Source organism: Mesitornis unicolor, unplaced genomic scaffold (genome assembly GCF_000695765.1).
Source record: "Mesitornis unicolor isolate BGI_N332 unplaced genomic scaffold, ASM69576v1 scaffold897, whole genome shotgun sequence".
In the NCBI taxonomy this organism is placed as follows: domain Eukaryota; kingdom Metazoa; phylum Chordata; class Aves; order Mesitornithiformes; family Mesitornithidae; genus Mesitornis; species Mesitornis unicolor.
The window spans coordinates 25,823-40,054 of NW_010195513.1; the positions used below are offsets into that span (position 1 = coordinate 25,823).

The 14,232-nt window shown below is 36.5% G+C and overlaps 1 protein-coding gene across 1 annotated transcript in view; it reads left to right on the forward strand.

The window, feature by feature from the left end:
• Positions 1 to 2,703: 2,703 nt before the first annotated feature.
• Positions 2,704 to 14,232, forward strand: part of PTPRK (protein tyrosine phosphatase, receptor type, K) — a gene marked incomplete at its 5' end in the record, with an annotated part of 36,738 nt that continues 25,209 nt past the window's right edge. Inside the window, 3 exons of the mRNA XM_010188127.1 lie at positions 2,704 to 2,866; positions 9,668 to 9,828; positions 11,915 to 11,950. Coding sequence (XP_010186429.1) covers positions 2,704 to 2,866; positions 9,668 to 9,828; positions 11,915 to 11,950 — 360 coding nt within the window. The remainder of the gene's footprint in view (positions 2,867 to 9,667; positions 9,829 to 11,914; positions 11,951 to 14,232) is intronic.

A 14,232-nucleotide genomic window follows, 5' to 3' on the forward strand; every position in this document is an offset into this window, starting at 1 on the left:
TTAAGTTAGGTGAATAAGTAAACTCCCTCCATAACCTTTTTTTCAGATTCTCTGAGAAGTGTGTAGCTGATTCTCTAAGGTAACTTTTCTAAATGAAATTACATTGTGAGTGGCCGAGCAGCAATTTTAAACATGACTCTTAGAAGCACCTATATTACAGCTTGCTCTATCAAGCAATAAGGATTGTATCTTTCTCCAGGGAAGTGTGAGACAGGTGTCTCTTTCCCCTCTACTCTCTCAAGTCTCACTAATACTCTTGTGAAAATACCACTGTCCTGTCCTGATCAAGGCTCAAAGTCTGTACTTTTGAATGTATTTCTGAGCCTTCAACTTTTGAAGTGTGTCTTCAGGTCACATCCAATCCTTCGGATTTGTATTTTGAAATCTCTCAAAGACCTGGCCTTAAATGCCCAACCACATAACTAAATCTCTTGTTTAGGCCATAGTTATTTTGCAGCTTGAGTAGTTCTTACCTTTGCTAGGTCAAAGCTACCCAACTGTGCTGACCTTGGACTCATGATGATTCCAGACACAGTGACTACCCTGCCTCTGCATGCTCACCTCTCTACCCCTTCCCACGTCCTTGCTTTTTCTCAGTACTCCATACAGCAAATATGAGGGTTTTTTCCTGTTGACATATAAAGCCATTTATGTTCTAGCTTTGATTGGTCTCTTGACTCCACTGATTGACCTTTTGGCTCTACTGCTTATCAAATGTTCATTCGTGTTTATCACATCCAGCTCAGATAATAGTAGACTGGGAGTTGATTGTTATTGAGCATTGAGAATCTCAAACACCTTCCAATTTCACCTCAGAAGTCATCCCCCTCATTTCCTCTGTGAGACAGCATCATATGTGTATCTGGCATTAATTCTAGCTTGTGTGTGTGTTGTGTGTACACAGCTACATACACACACCACTTAACTGATCTTGACTCTTACTACTAGACACCTCAACAACACCCATAATACAAACAAAATATATAGTATTGAGTCCGTGCAGGTTATGTCTGCAAGTGTGCATGCAGGTATGTGTTTACGCAAAGGAGGAGGCATTTAGTATTTCTCAGCAGAGTTCAAGCTGTAGGGGAGAGAGGTGATTATGATGATGAAGTCTTATGATGACTATTAAGTTTTATGATTAAAGTACTGCCAGATCTCTCACTGTCTGCCTAACTCTAGCATGGGCGCCTGGAAGAGAGCATGTTCCTAACTCAGAAGGTTGTTCTGAAGGTAAGTTGTTAGTAAGTGGTTCAGATACTGCTGAGATGAACGTTACAGAAATAAGTAAAAAAAAGTAATTTTAAACATCAGCCTGATCCTTCCCTCAAAAGATAATATGGGTTCCTGCATATGGAACCCAAATAGAAATGGTCTGAGTAACATGGTTAAAACCAGAAAGTATTAGATACCAATTATCCCTGGTGCTGACTACACTGGCTTTCTGAAAGGCCCACAGAGCACATTTTTGGGGCAGTGGTAGTCTTTCCCTGGTGTGACTTCTCATTTTTCATTCTGCTTGTTTTGGTGGTATTGAGAAGCATCCTAGTTGCAGCGTAAAGGACATTTTCTGTGTAATGACATAGGTATGATGATCCCAACAGCTTGTAACTGCTCCACGTGCAGCTTCTGTGAGCAGGGAGAGGTTAAGGAGCATCTGCTGCATGCAGGGTGGAGACTGAAAGCAGGGTGAGAGAGACAGCAAGCACAAGTACCCACCCCTCCCTGGGAGCAGGGGAAAGACAAAGAGCCACAGCCTTAGAAAGTAAGAGCTAGAGAACTGAAGAGCAGTTTCCTATTTTACAATCAAACACCTCATGAGATTTTACTCCTGGCTGAAACCTATTTATATTTTTTGATGCTTTTGCCAGGCTGGAAAACCCAGTGTTCCTGATCCTTTGTACGCCAGGCTGTGATGCAAAGAGGTGCAGGCTGAATGGCTGTGTGCTTTCATACATATTCCTCTCTGCTGCTGTAGCCTGTGGCTTCAGCCCACTCAGCTGTGTTATAGAGTGGTTTCATTTCTGTGTAGAACAGCGATTTTATTTTAAGGGCCTATAAACAGAAATAAAACTACTGCTGACTTTAGGCTTGACTCTGTGGATGACCTTATTTGGAGAGTCAAAATTCCCAGTAGAATGCAGATCTCGGGCCAGATGCTGTAAGGTGACTTCATATACAGAGCTGAACTGAAAATGAGTGAGAGGGAGAAAGACTAGAGTTTAGAGTGCTGGTTGCAGCTTGGTAAAGAGAGTTTAATTTACTGTTTGTGAGTTACATAATCTCACCTGTCAATGTTAAATATTCCGTATTTAATATCTAAAGAATTAACATTAAAGGACTTAATGGTTATTTACTTGATAGATTGTCTCTGCTTTGTCTTCTGCTTTATAATACAATAACTTGTTTGGAAATCCAGATGCATATACATTTCTATATATATGAACTGTTTAATATATGTATTATATATTTTTATATATATATATATATGCACACCAGTATACACATGTATACAGTCATATACTTGGTGTTGCTAATGTATGGTATATGGATTGAAATTTATAGTGTGTCTATATATATATGTGTAGATATATAAGCACATGATGCATGTATTTACATTCTTGCTGCCATATTCAAACACACATATACATGGCAATTATCGCCAATGATGATTTTCTTGTCTTTAGTGCTTACACATTTAAGCAGCTTCTTTTCTGATTCGTTTAGCAGCAGCAACAGAAGAACCTGAGGTGATTCCAGATCCAGCTAAACAGACAGATCGAGTGGTGAAAATAGCAGGAATAAGTGCTGGAATTCTGGTATTCATCCTGCTTCTCCTTGTTGTCATATTGATCGTCAAAAAAAGGTAAGAAAATGGTCTGTCCTAATCCCTCTTAATTTTTCTCCATATCAAACAATAACTGTGTATTTTTTAATGGGTCTTTAAAAAAAATAGATTACAGGACCAGTAGCTCACATCAGGTTTTGGATGAGTTTTATGTGTTTCTTGCTGGTTTTGCTGGAATTCTTGTGGTGAATTTAAAGAGAGGATTACTTTATATTTGGGATCAAATAGCTATACATTTTCTCATACTTATCTCAAAGTAGCTTTAAGTTGCAGTTGGTGGAATGTACAGAATAGTAAAGTGTGTGGAATTAGAATTCATAGAGCATTGTTTTAAAGCGCAGAAAAAAAGAATAACTTATTGCACTTTTCATGTTGTAATCACCTAATGAATTTGATTTTCTATATGCAGATCTAATGAGTTATTTGTATGTTATCCAACTAGCAAAATAATGTAATTTTATACCTCTGTTTATTTTCTTGTAAACCTGGAGTTTTTTCTTAAAAGTCATACCGCATCACTGTAAAATTATCTATCCAGTCCTTAGTGCATTAAATTGTGTATTAATTTAAAAGAATTTTAATTTTTTACCGCTTTCTTAGACAGTAAGCAATATCGCCATCTTCTGGTATTGTACAATGCTAACTCTGCATCCAAATGCTCCTCCTTGTAGTAAATTGTGCTACCCTCTTGCTCCGTCAGTTTTTAAAAGTCTTAACTTCCCAGTAGTTGCAGCTCTTTTAACCTGGCATAAAAGCTCATAATATGGCTCTATAAATCCGTAGTTTTAGCATCGAAAGCAATTCCTCTCTTTCTGTGCACCCTTCCCTTCCCTGGTGGGTCCTCTTCACAGGGCACAAGCTGATTTATCTTGGGTAGAACGAGACCTTTGTCTTCCAGTGGTGTGTGCATTGCATTCCCTTGCCCTTTGCAGAAGTTTTAATGAAAGTGTATCTGTAAATGTTGCAAATGTTCCTCTGAAATACAGCTTGCTATTATTTTTTAATATTAAGAAAAAAAATTAAATTGTGCCTAAAATCATTCTATATGTTGTAATTACTGGTTTGCATTAGATCTTTTTAATTTATTGCCTCTTTACAATTATCCCTGGAGATATATAACTTGGAGAAGAAACGTCTGCATTAGAAACATTAGGTATGCTTATAGTGTTCTGTGTTAGTTAGCTACATATGTGATTTTTCCCAAAAGTGCTTTTACTTTCCTCTGTTGTTTACCTTTGTGGTTGAGAATTAACACATATGCAAAAGGTCCAACTCACCATATGCAAAAGAGACATATAGTTAGCCAGTTTCTTTATTTTCACCTCTTCCAAAAAACAAACAAACAAAAAGGAAGGATTCTCTGTTTTATAGTTTTATTGCAAGGTATGTGCTGGGAAGTATCAGCTTCTCAGCGCATGTTGCAGTGGTCCCCTTATGCTCAATAGAAGACTTTGTGTGTGTGTCTGTGTGTGTGTGTGTGAGAGAGAGAGAGACTGTCTACCACTGTATAATGTGATATAATTATATAAATAGAATCCCACTTCCAGATGGGATTGACTAGTTCTTCAGGTAACAAAAAAAAAAAGGGTTAAAATTCAATGCGTTCATTTTCCCTATCCTTTTTATATCTTGCATTCAGAGTCTTTTTAGACTCATACTTTCACTGTTGAATTGTTTGATGAAAGTAAGTTAATCCTGTTAATGAAGTGATATTTTAAATTTCCCTTTTTCCCCCCTTCCCTCCTCTGAACCTGTAAAGGCAGTACCCCCTTAGGAATGATACTTGATCATCATTCTAAAGCACATAGCATTTTTAAACTCTTGTACTATTATGTATTCAACATAAGTGAGAAATTAACCTGTTTAATGAATTTTTATTGTTTGGCAATTTTTCTTTATGATAGTTTATTTGGTTGTCTATCATATATGTCATAGGAGTGCTATTCCTGCCCTGCCCTGCCCCTGTCCCCATCCCTTAGAGAAAGTGGACAGGTATTTTTAATACCAGTTTTAGTCAAGGACTCTTTTTAAAAAAAGCATAGAAAACTTTTGTATACCAGAGTTAATTCAGTCCATCTAGTGAATCAGGGGAATTCATATCATGAAGCCAGAAACAGCTGTAAAAACCCTGACACATTCACACGTACATAAAAACACTTCACTTAGTTGTGGTGGGACTGAAAACCGATCCATTTGCCTCATCTGTAGTGTATATATTCAGTGATCCATTATGTAGTATCCCTTTTGGCACCTGAATTGACCACAGCTTATTACACAAAAAGTCAATGAAACAATGGTTTCTGCATTTTCATTGGTATATTAAGTCATATGCACAGCCATCTCTATCTCAATCTGATTAAATGCAGCATTACATTTTATTGAAAAACAGAGTACTAAGCAGTTTTATTCCCGAGCTTGAGATGTGTTAAGCTTTGCCTGATCATTTTGTACAAATTGGTTTGAAGTTTTCCCGAACGAAGCCCTTAACAACTCTTCAGAGTTTTACTGGAGTAATCAAGCCAACTAAGAAAAGGGATACTGCATCTTTATAAGCAATGCTATTTTTATTTTCCAAGTCATTGTTGGACTATTTCCAAATGTCCTTCATTTCCTTCCATTTGTTTACCTTCCATATTTTTAATGCTTAGCATGACTACATCAGCATTTCCAATTGTATGATTTTAAAATAGAAAACATATGTTTGCATTCAGGAAATGTGTGGTATATATGTCAGTACACACATACCTGTTGTGTGACGTGCATTCTTTAAAATGTGTGTACTCATATAGCTACATATGGTATGCATACAAACATATGTATACATCTGTGTACCAATAAAGATGTTAAAGTGAATGACATTAAATCTGTTTTCTGATTAAGTGTATTTATTAATGCAATCTCTAGTTTTTGTAACTGAAAAATAAAAAGCATATTTACTGCACAAGATTTGTACACAGCTGTTCATTTGTCATGACATCTAGGTGGTAATCATTATATTATGCTGAACTGCATGTTGAAAATACACAGTCCATTTAATTTTCAAATTTTTTGGCAATAAATGAAGTCTCAGCATGTAATTTTCTCAAGTGATCTTTCTAAAAAACAAGTCATTTTTATATGCTAGTTTATTTTTTTCTAATTGCATGGCAAAGTAAGGCTAGTTTATGCATGAGCAAGTTGAAATGCTAACCAAAGAAACATGAATTTTTCAATTTTTTTTTTTAAACGCACATTTCTCTGCTTTATTGAATGTGACAGAGTCACGCTTTTCATTCACCATTGCTTCTCTTTTTCCACTGTCTGTGATTTGCTTGCCAGGAGGAGCTACTATTCTTACTCCTACTATCTGTAAGTAGAATACGGGTGACTTACTATTTTACATGTTTTAAAGATGCAGTATCCCTTTTTAAAAAAGAAAAACAATCTCTATAATTTTCCTAAAGTTTTATTTATAGTTACCTTTCTTTATTCTCAGGCTTGAAAAATTGCTTGTATCTTTGTTCCTGTTATTCTTACCCTGTTTTGTTTTTTTTTAAAGGGATATTGTATTTCTAACTGTATATTGAGACTTTTGCTTTTTGCTACAGTTTTTCCCATAACTATCATTTCAGTTTATTGCAATCATAATTTTAATTTGCATTATGATTCACAATGACACATCACACTAAGGAAAAATACTCTTTTCCCATTTCCTAGCTAGAGAGCTATGCTTGTAAATCACAGACTGTTCTTTCATAGAATATCAGTTCAGGAGTGATCCTGTGCACCACTTTTCCTATGCAGATCGTAGGTAGATGCCGACCCTTTATAAATAGGTCTGTGCCTTACCAATGGCAGAACAACACATCTGCCGCTGCGGTACCAACCTTTTTTTGATTTACAGAAGTATTTTTTGTGAAGTGGTCTGCATCTGTTGCTTGTAAGGTGCTTTGCATACGCACTTTAAAGTATGGATCTTACTTTTTGACATTGGCTTGCATAAAGTTTTGTTTCATTGAAGCAAAATTGGCTTTTTTAATATGTGTTGACCAAATGAGGTTTTGTGAGGACTGAAGCAGTTTTGGCTGTGATTGAGCGAAGCAGTTACACACATTCTTAATTTTAAATAAATCAATAAAGCCCTTGACTTCAGAGGGGATCTGAGAATGCACTCAAGTGCTTTGATGAACCGGTGGTGTCTGATAATGATGCTCTTCCACATTTTTAAGCAGATTAGTTGACTTCTTTAAACAAACTTAAAAATAAAAAAAAGTAAGCTGGCTTAGCTAACTGTCATTCTCCGGTATATTGTGACAAATAATAATTTTCTTGTTAAATAACAATTGCTTCAGCTCCAGATAATTAACTGCACAGTTTCATCCTATGATAGAGCACTTTTCCCCTCCAGCTCCCAGTGAAACACCTACCTGCGCAGGTTCACCCAACTGGATCCTTCAGCAGATAATGAGAATCGTTTATGCTTTCTGTCAGCCTCAAGTACTATAACCTAACGATTTGCTTAACTATCAGGAAGCATAGATTGCGTATGTCTTTAGCCAAGTGAGGGAAGGAAAAAAGGAAAGGAAAAAGAAGTAAAACCCCAAGGGAGCCAGAAGCTGCTGAACAATAAAGCTGTCCTCCCATTTCCTAGCAGCTTTGGTTTGCAGTGCTACAACAGAATAGGCCTTTTTAGGAGTTGAAGCATAGCATAAGAATTACAAAGTAGCTACTGTAATAAGCTAATAACTTGAAAGCCTTAATAGCTGTTGATTTATTTAGTGTAGCTAGCAAGTTTTGTTACAAAGTGATGCTTCAAAGAAGGGCTTAATATAGTCGAGAGATGAGATGTAATAGTCTTTTTGTTCCATTTCTGAGGTGGCACTAGAACAAGGAAATCTTCAGAGTGTAGAGACTATCTGAAAGGCTTTGAAATTTAAAAATCAGTCTGAACTAGAAATGCCATTTTTGTGTAAGTTTTGATAGTATTGAGAACCGGTTATAAAGCTCAAGCCATTTCACTTTTGGAAGTTCTGATGTTCTTCATTTGTTTCGCCACAGTATCATTTAAGCCAATTTTCCTTCAGTACATAGGAATGTGTGGAGTAAGTGTGTAAAATAAAGCATTTAAGGGGGCACATCCAACTGTAACTAGTTTTTTAGTTTTCACCAAACAGCTGATACACAGAGAACCCTCATGTACATCACAAGGTTTTGATGAAAAATTGATAGGATTAGAGACCACCTTTGGGATTTTTGTAGCAAGCAGCAGTTTTCCAACAAGTCTATCCGTAAATAGGGAAAAGAAAGGAGGAGGAGAGGGGACACAAAATAAGGAGATGAGTGTGATAGGTGAAAGAATCTTTGTTATTCTCAGGCGTGCTTTGTCTATCTATGTCCTACTTTGTGATCCCTTATTATGAACCAAGACTATTAACTTAAGAAACAATGGTCTAACGTTTTCCGAAATATGCAAAAACATGAAGTGCTGACAGCCCTAGAGAGTGGCATAGGTCCTTTCTGGTTGATGTTCCCAGGACTTAACAAGTAAATGGGTGGATAATTTACACTAATATTCTCTCTGTCTACTGTGGCACAGAATATTAAAAGTTATCAGAGAATAGAGGAAGAGCAAGCAGTCCTTTTAGTCAGAGAAATGCAAGATATACACTGTCTAAACAGTTAATAGGATATTTGATGATATTTTATGCAGAAAAGGCTTGTGAAGCTAAGCTGTGTTTTAAACATAGAGTTTCAAACTTCAGTATTTTCAGTGATGATTGTGTCTCTCTAATGTGGTGTCAGATTTCTGCAAATAAGTGGGTTGGCTATTTATTACATTGCAATCACAGCTTCAGATGAAAACAGGGAGATTTCAGAACAGCCTAATGTATGTCACGGATTCCTGCAGAGCCAAGGTGTGCTTCATGCTACTCTGCATACTTCCTACTACTTGAGATATATGCTTTAAGAGTAATAGGCTTTAAGTGATAGTTAAAATATATTGTCTGCTTTCATCTGACTTCTGGAGACAGTGCTTCGTCCTTCATCAAAAGTGAAAAATTGAGAGATATTTCTGAAGTGTGCACTTTAAGGGCATTGGCTGTTAAATAGGGATTTAGTTAGTACAGATTATGTTGCTGTTTAACTGTGATATATTCAGAGTGTAAGACTGTTGATGTCAAAAACTAAGATATTCTGAAACTGCATGAAAGGGGCGAGACGGGAGAGGGGTGCTTGTTTATTAAAGAACCAAAGTTCAGTGTCAGGAACGAAGTGTGGTATCATGTTGTATCTTGGGTACTGAATGGGACGAACAACTTTTAACATAAAAGGTAATATGAATCCATATTGTACAATTATGTTTCTTTTGTTATTTCATAGTTTTTTTGACTAACAAAGTAATTCAGAAGGTTAAATGACTTCTTCCTAACAAGGCAAGCAAGTGAATGAATTATCCATTTATAAAATCAAGACACAGATTTAAATGGAGATGGTTGATAAAACTGCATGCACAGATGCTTCTTATTTATCATTTCAGTTAAAATGTAATTATATTCTCTAATTTGTTTATATTAGTGTAATTACTCCACAGGAAAAAGAATATTACCAAGCTGCAGAAGCTAGTACTTCCATTACAGCATTTGTGGGTGTACAGAAAACACACGATCACAACTCTTTCATAGCAGGATGCATAGTTTTATCAATTTAATGCTGGAAAAGTTATATGCAGGAAAATTAGCCAAAGTTTTCAGTCACTCAGGATTCTAGATAATGATTACTGTAGATATTAATGTTCATCAAATATTAAGGTGGCTTGGGTTTTTTTTTTTGGCTGGGCAGCAAACTTGCAAAGAAGCGCAAGGATGCCATGGGGACCACCCGCCAGGAGATGACACACATGGTGAATGCGATGGATAGGAGTTATGCTGACCAGAGCACTCTGCATGCAGAGGATCCCCTTTCAATCACATTCATGGACTCTCATAACTTCAGCCCCAGATGTAAGTACAGCAATGATAGATACTTTGGAGTGTAGAGTGAATATAGAAACACGGGAAACAATTTTTCTTTTTAAGGAAAATTGTTGTAAGCTTCAGGGTTTCTAGGAACATTGCTAGGGATGTTCATATATTATCCTGATTGGTATGTGGCCAGTTATTTCAATATTTACCTGTACTTTCAGAATGCATTGATATTTGTTCTAGGGAAAATATTACATTTCTAGAATATCTCAATTAAAATCTGAAATTTAATTTTTCCCTCATGAGGATATTTAATACCAACATGTTAAATGTTACTGAGTAACACCATGTCTGTAACAAATAATACAGGGTCCAAATTAATTTCATTCTTTTGGCAGTAAGGACGTTGTAACAGAAGGAAACATTGACAATTTTCATTGCTGTTTGTGAGGTTTAGGAACAAGCTTGTTAATATATCTGCAAATTTGCTCTATATTTTTATTGCTTTTTTGTAGACTTGCCAACTGTCTGCTTTTGACAAAGTCTGGCAGTTTGGGTTTCTGAGTGTTAAGCGTCTGGGTTATAGCTACCACTGTCCAGCACGCCTGCCTCCCAACGTCTGCACTGTGCCTTGCACAAAAGCAAGATACTCCACTGGCAGACTCTGAATATCTCAAAACTAGTGTGTAAGTTACTGAAGGGACACAGTTCTACCATGTAGCTGGCAGGAACCTTATCTCACAGCCACATAGACTTGTGGCTTGGTATTAAACAGATCTGAGCAGCATGAGCTGCTTCTGAATTGTCATCTTTTGGGAATGGCACTCCATCTCCCTTCTCCTGCCTCCCATACTGCTTAACATGCTTGAGCGAAATAAGTTCTTTCCTGATTGCTTTAAGGAAAATGGATTTTGGAGGAGAGTTTATTGCACAGTTTATTGAAGCTTACCAAAATGCAGAGTGCTAACATTTTAAGTGTCTCATAGTGAATAATAAATGGAAGTTTAGTATCAGCCTGTGAGTTTTTATACACAGTTTTGGCTGGAACTGTTTGAAAATTCTCCAAAGTCTGGTGTCTTATTGGCATTGAAATTTGTGGAGGGAGGTTTGCAAAGGCAGTTTGATTTGAACTAAGTTATGGTAGAGCCTAGGCAAAGTATCGAGAACCTACATGGCTATTAGTGCCAGGCACTTGGGCAGCCTTCCAGATGGACTGATGTGATGCCAAGAGTCCATGAGTCCCAGCCACCACAGCTGTCCTAGTTGGTTGGCAAATAGTTTGGCATCACTGTTTTCCAGCGTCCTCGGTATGTGATTTTTTGGATATTGGAGGACTTGGTTCTCCTCATCATCATCATCTGTGCTGAGGCAAAAAACCTTCCAAGCTTCCAGAATCTCCTGCTATGCTACAAAAATTTATGCAGATTGCTTGAGAACTGGAGTTGAATTTTGTCACAGAGCTTTTGATATTTTAAAATTTTGTTCCAGATAGAAACAAATCCAAATTCTGGATTCTATCATTTCTGTCCGAAACAGCACATTTGTTGCTACATAGTTCTAGTTGTGATAACAAACAATAAAATTCTATGGGTTTCATCTGTGTATCTGTGATTTTCCTATACTTATTAAGAGCAATATCTTTGACATTGCACATAAAAAAAGCTATTAACTGTAAATATGTATATAATTTCTTTAAATTACCTGGAAGACTGTAGAGAAATACAGTTTTATTTTGAGATGAGCTATTCAAGTATTACGTGAGAGGATGTGTTCAAAAGGAAAGGAGTTGGTTCTATGAAACTGAACCTTTATTGTTAAGAAAAAGAACAGTAGTGAAGGAGGAGACCTTTCAAAAACTAAATTGCATGTAATGTCTTTTTAATTCATTTCAGTAAGTATCTCTTTGCCTTTATCGTTACATTTCTGAAGTCCAAAATCACTGCCTTTCATTCCTCTTCTATTCAAGATGCTTTCTGGAACTGTGTATTCATTCTGGTTTCCTGTTGTAACAAAATAAATGGGGTTTAGTTATTGCTTGGTTATACTCCCAAGTATATTGTTTTTATTCTTAAAAATACACAAATTGAGGGTAATGTATTTCTTCATGAGCTTTGTTTTCCTACAGTGCCCAATGATCCACTTGTGCCGACAGCTGTGTTAGGTGAGGACCCTAGTCCTTCATTATCCATTCCTGCATGGGTATCATCTCCTTGCATGGTTGAACATTGAAGCAGCTTGTTTTGTGTAAAAGATAGCTATGTTGTTGTCAGAAAATAGCTTTACATTCAGTTTATCAATTCAGAATTAAACTGACACTGCATTTTGAATAAAAATTATTTTGTGTTCTCATTAACAAGTTATTCCTAGTCAGTGCTAACTGAAGAGTAAATGAGGAGATAGCCAAATGGAAAATACTAAAACTTTTCTTCCCAGAGCATTCAGAGTTCAATTGAAACATGTGAAACTAGAACTCTCTTAAGAGATATGTAAAAATAAAATTCAGATCCATATTAGCATTGTTTGGCACCCAAAGCTCAGTTTTCTAACTAATAACAAGAATGAAAAGATGAAAATGGGAAAGGGGAAAAATTCTTCTATATCCAAGAACAAACAACAACTTTGTAGAGTCTGTAGAGATATTTCTGTATGCCTATATTAATTACGTATTTCAATTGACCTTAACTAGTAAGTTTTTCAGTTTTGTACTTACGTTAAAAAGAATAACAGATGTTGGGCGTGAGCAGGTTGCTTACTTCTATGCCATGTCTAACACTGAATGCATGTTTTAGAGGTTTGGGGTTTTTTTAAATACATAGCTAAAAGTATAATTTGAACCTGAGTTCTTGGTTTGTTAAACACAGTGTGCAGAATTGAGTATGAGTCAGTTGCTGAGGTTATTTTAGGATAAAAGATAAATATCAGGATGTGGACATGAATATAAACTGAGGTTAAGAATTAGATTCCTAGAAGTAAAGCTTAAAGGCACCTGAAGACAGTCTCTCCTCTGTTTTGAGACAGGACATTATGCATATAATATGGACTCTTTCTGGCAGTTTGTTTTGTTGTAAAAATTTGTGGTGAAGAGAATTCTGCTTTTGCAGTAGCATGTTCCAATGCATCGCTCCTCCTAAATAAAGATAAAATTTAGATCCATATTAGTATTGTTTGGGAGTCAAAGCTCAATTTTCTGAGTATTAGTTACTACTAACTGGATGTTACTACTGAGGATTATTATCATTCCTAGTTTTTCCTAACTAGACTAATATAGACTACATCCTCATTACTGTGAACTGAATCATTTCCTTTTGAGAGACTCATAGAAAATATGGAGAGCTGATACACACCTATCCTTTCAAAACAGTCTTTTACCCATTGAAAGGCTCATGTGTCCTCAACTGTCTCTCTTCTAGTTGAGTCAAACCCAATTCTTTCACTCGTTGTCTTGTAGGTGGCATTTTCTAGACTTACCATTCTTTTCCTCTGAACACTTTCCAACTCATAGGTTGAGTTGTAATTGTGGTGCCCCGAATCAGGTGCAGTTCTTAGAAGTCTCAATGCTGAGCTGAGTGAAATAGGTACCCTCATGCCCTACTTGTAGTGTTCCTGCTACCTGAACTGTATTTCATCCTTTTTATTGCACCTGTGTTGCTGGCTTGTGTTAGGTTACCTGCTAAAATACCAGTTTTCAATACCCAGTCCATTACTCCATTTTGTATTAATGTCTTTGACTTCCCTTTCCTCCACACAGTATGTTGCATTCACTGTTTAATTCACCTTGTTGTATTTTGCATTATCTCCCAAATAATCAAGGTAACTTTGAAATCTGATCCTGTACTTCTGAAGTGCTTGTGGTGCTCTACTGCTCGTACTGCCCATACTGTCAGAGTATTTTCTATCCCATTATGCAAGTTATGGGTTAAAATATTGATAGTATACCCAGGAGGAGCCTTTGCTGACATGTACAGTGCCCTCTGACACTGACAGCAAATTGCTGTTTGTGAGTAGTCTTTGGCCTTTGTCAAACTGGTTATGCTCACCTTGTGGGAGATTTATCAAGTTGTATTCTGCCCATTTTCTTTTTATAATGTTGCAAATGCCATTCTCTTGACTACAGCAGTGTCTTAGAAAGTTGGTATCTATCAGAACAGTTAAATGCTGGAGCCTTCCACTTTAGCCCTGGGAAACCTAATTAGGCAGTTTAAGAAGTTTATGAGGGGTGGTGAAATAGCACCCTTGCCTGAAAGAGCAAATGGGTACAGTCAGTAATTCTGAATGCTTCTCAAAATGACATCAGTGGACTTAGAGAAAATGAGTCTTTCCCTGAAATTCTTCTAAGATCTTTTCGTGTCTTTTAGCTTTATTTCAGGCACTTACAAGCTACATAGATACTATACAATGATATTTGTCAAGCAATCCCCAATAGCTTATTTAGGAATGGCTCAT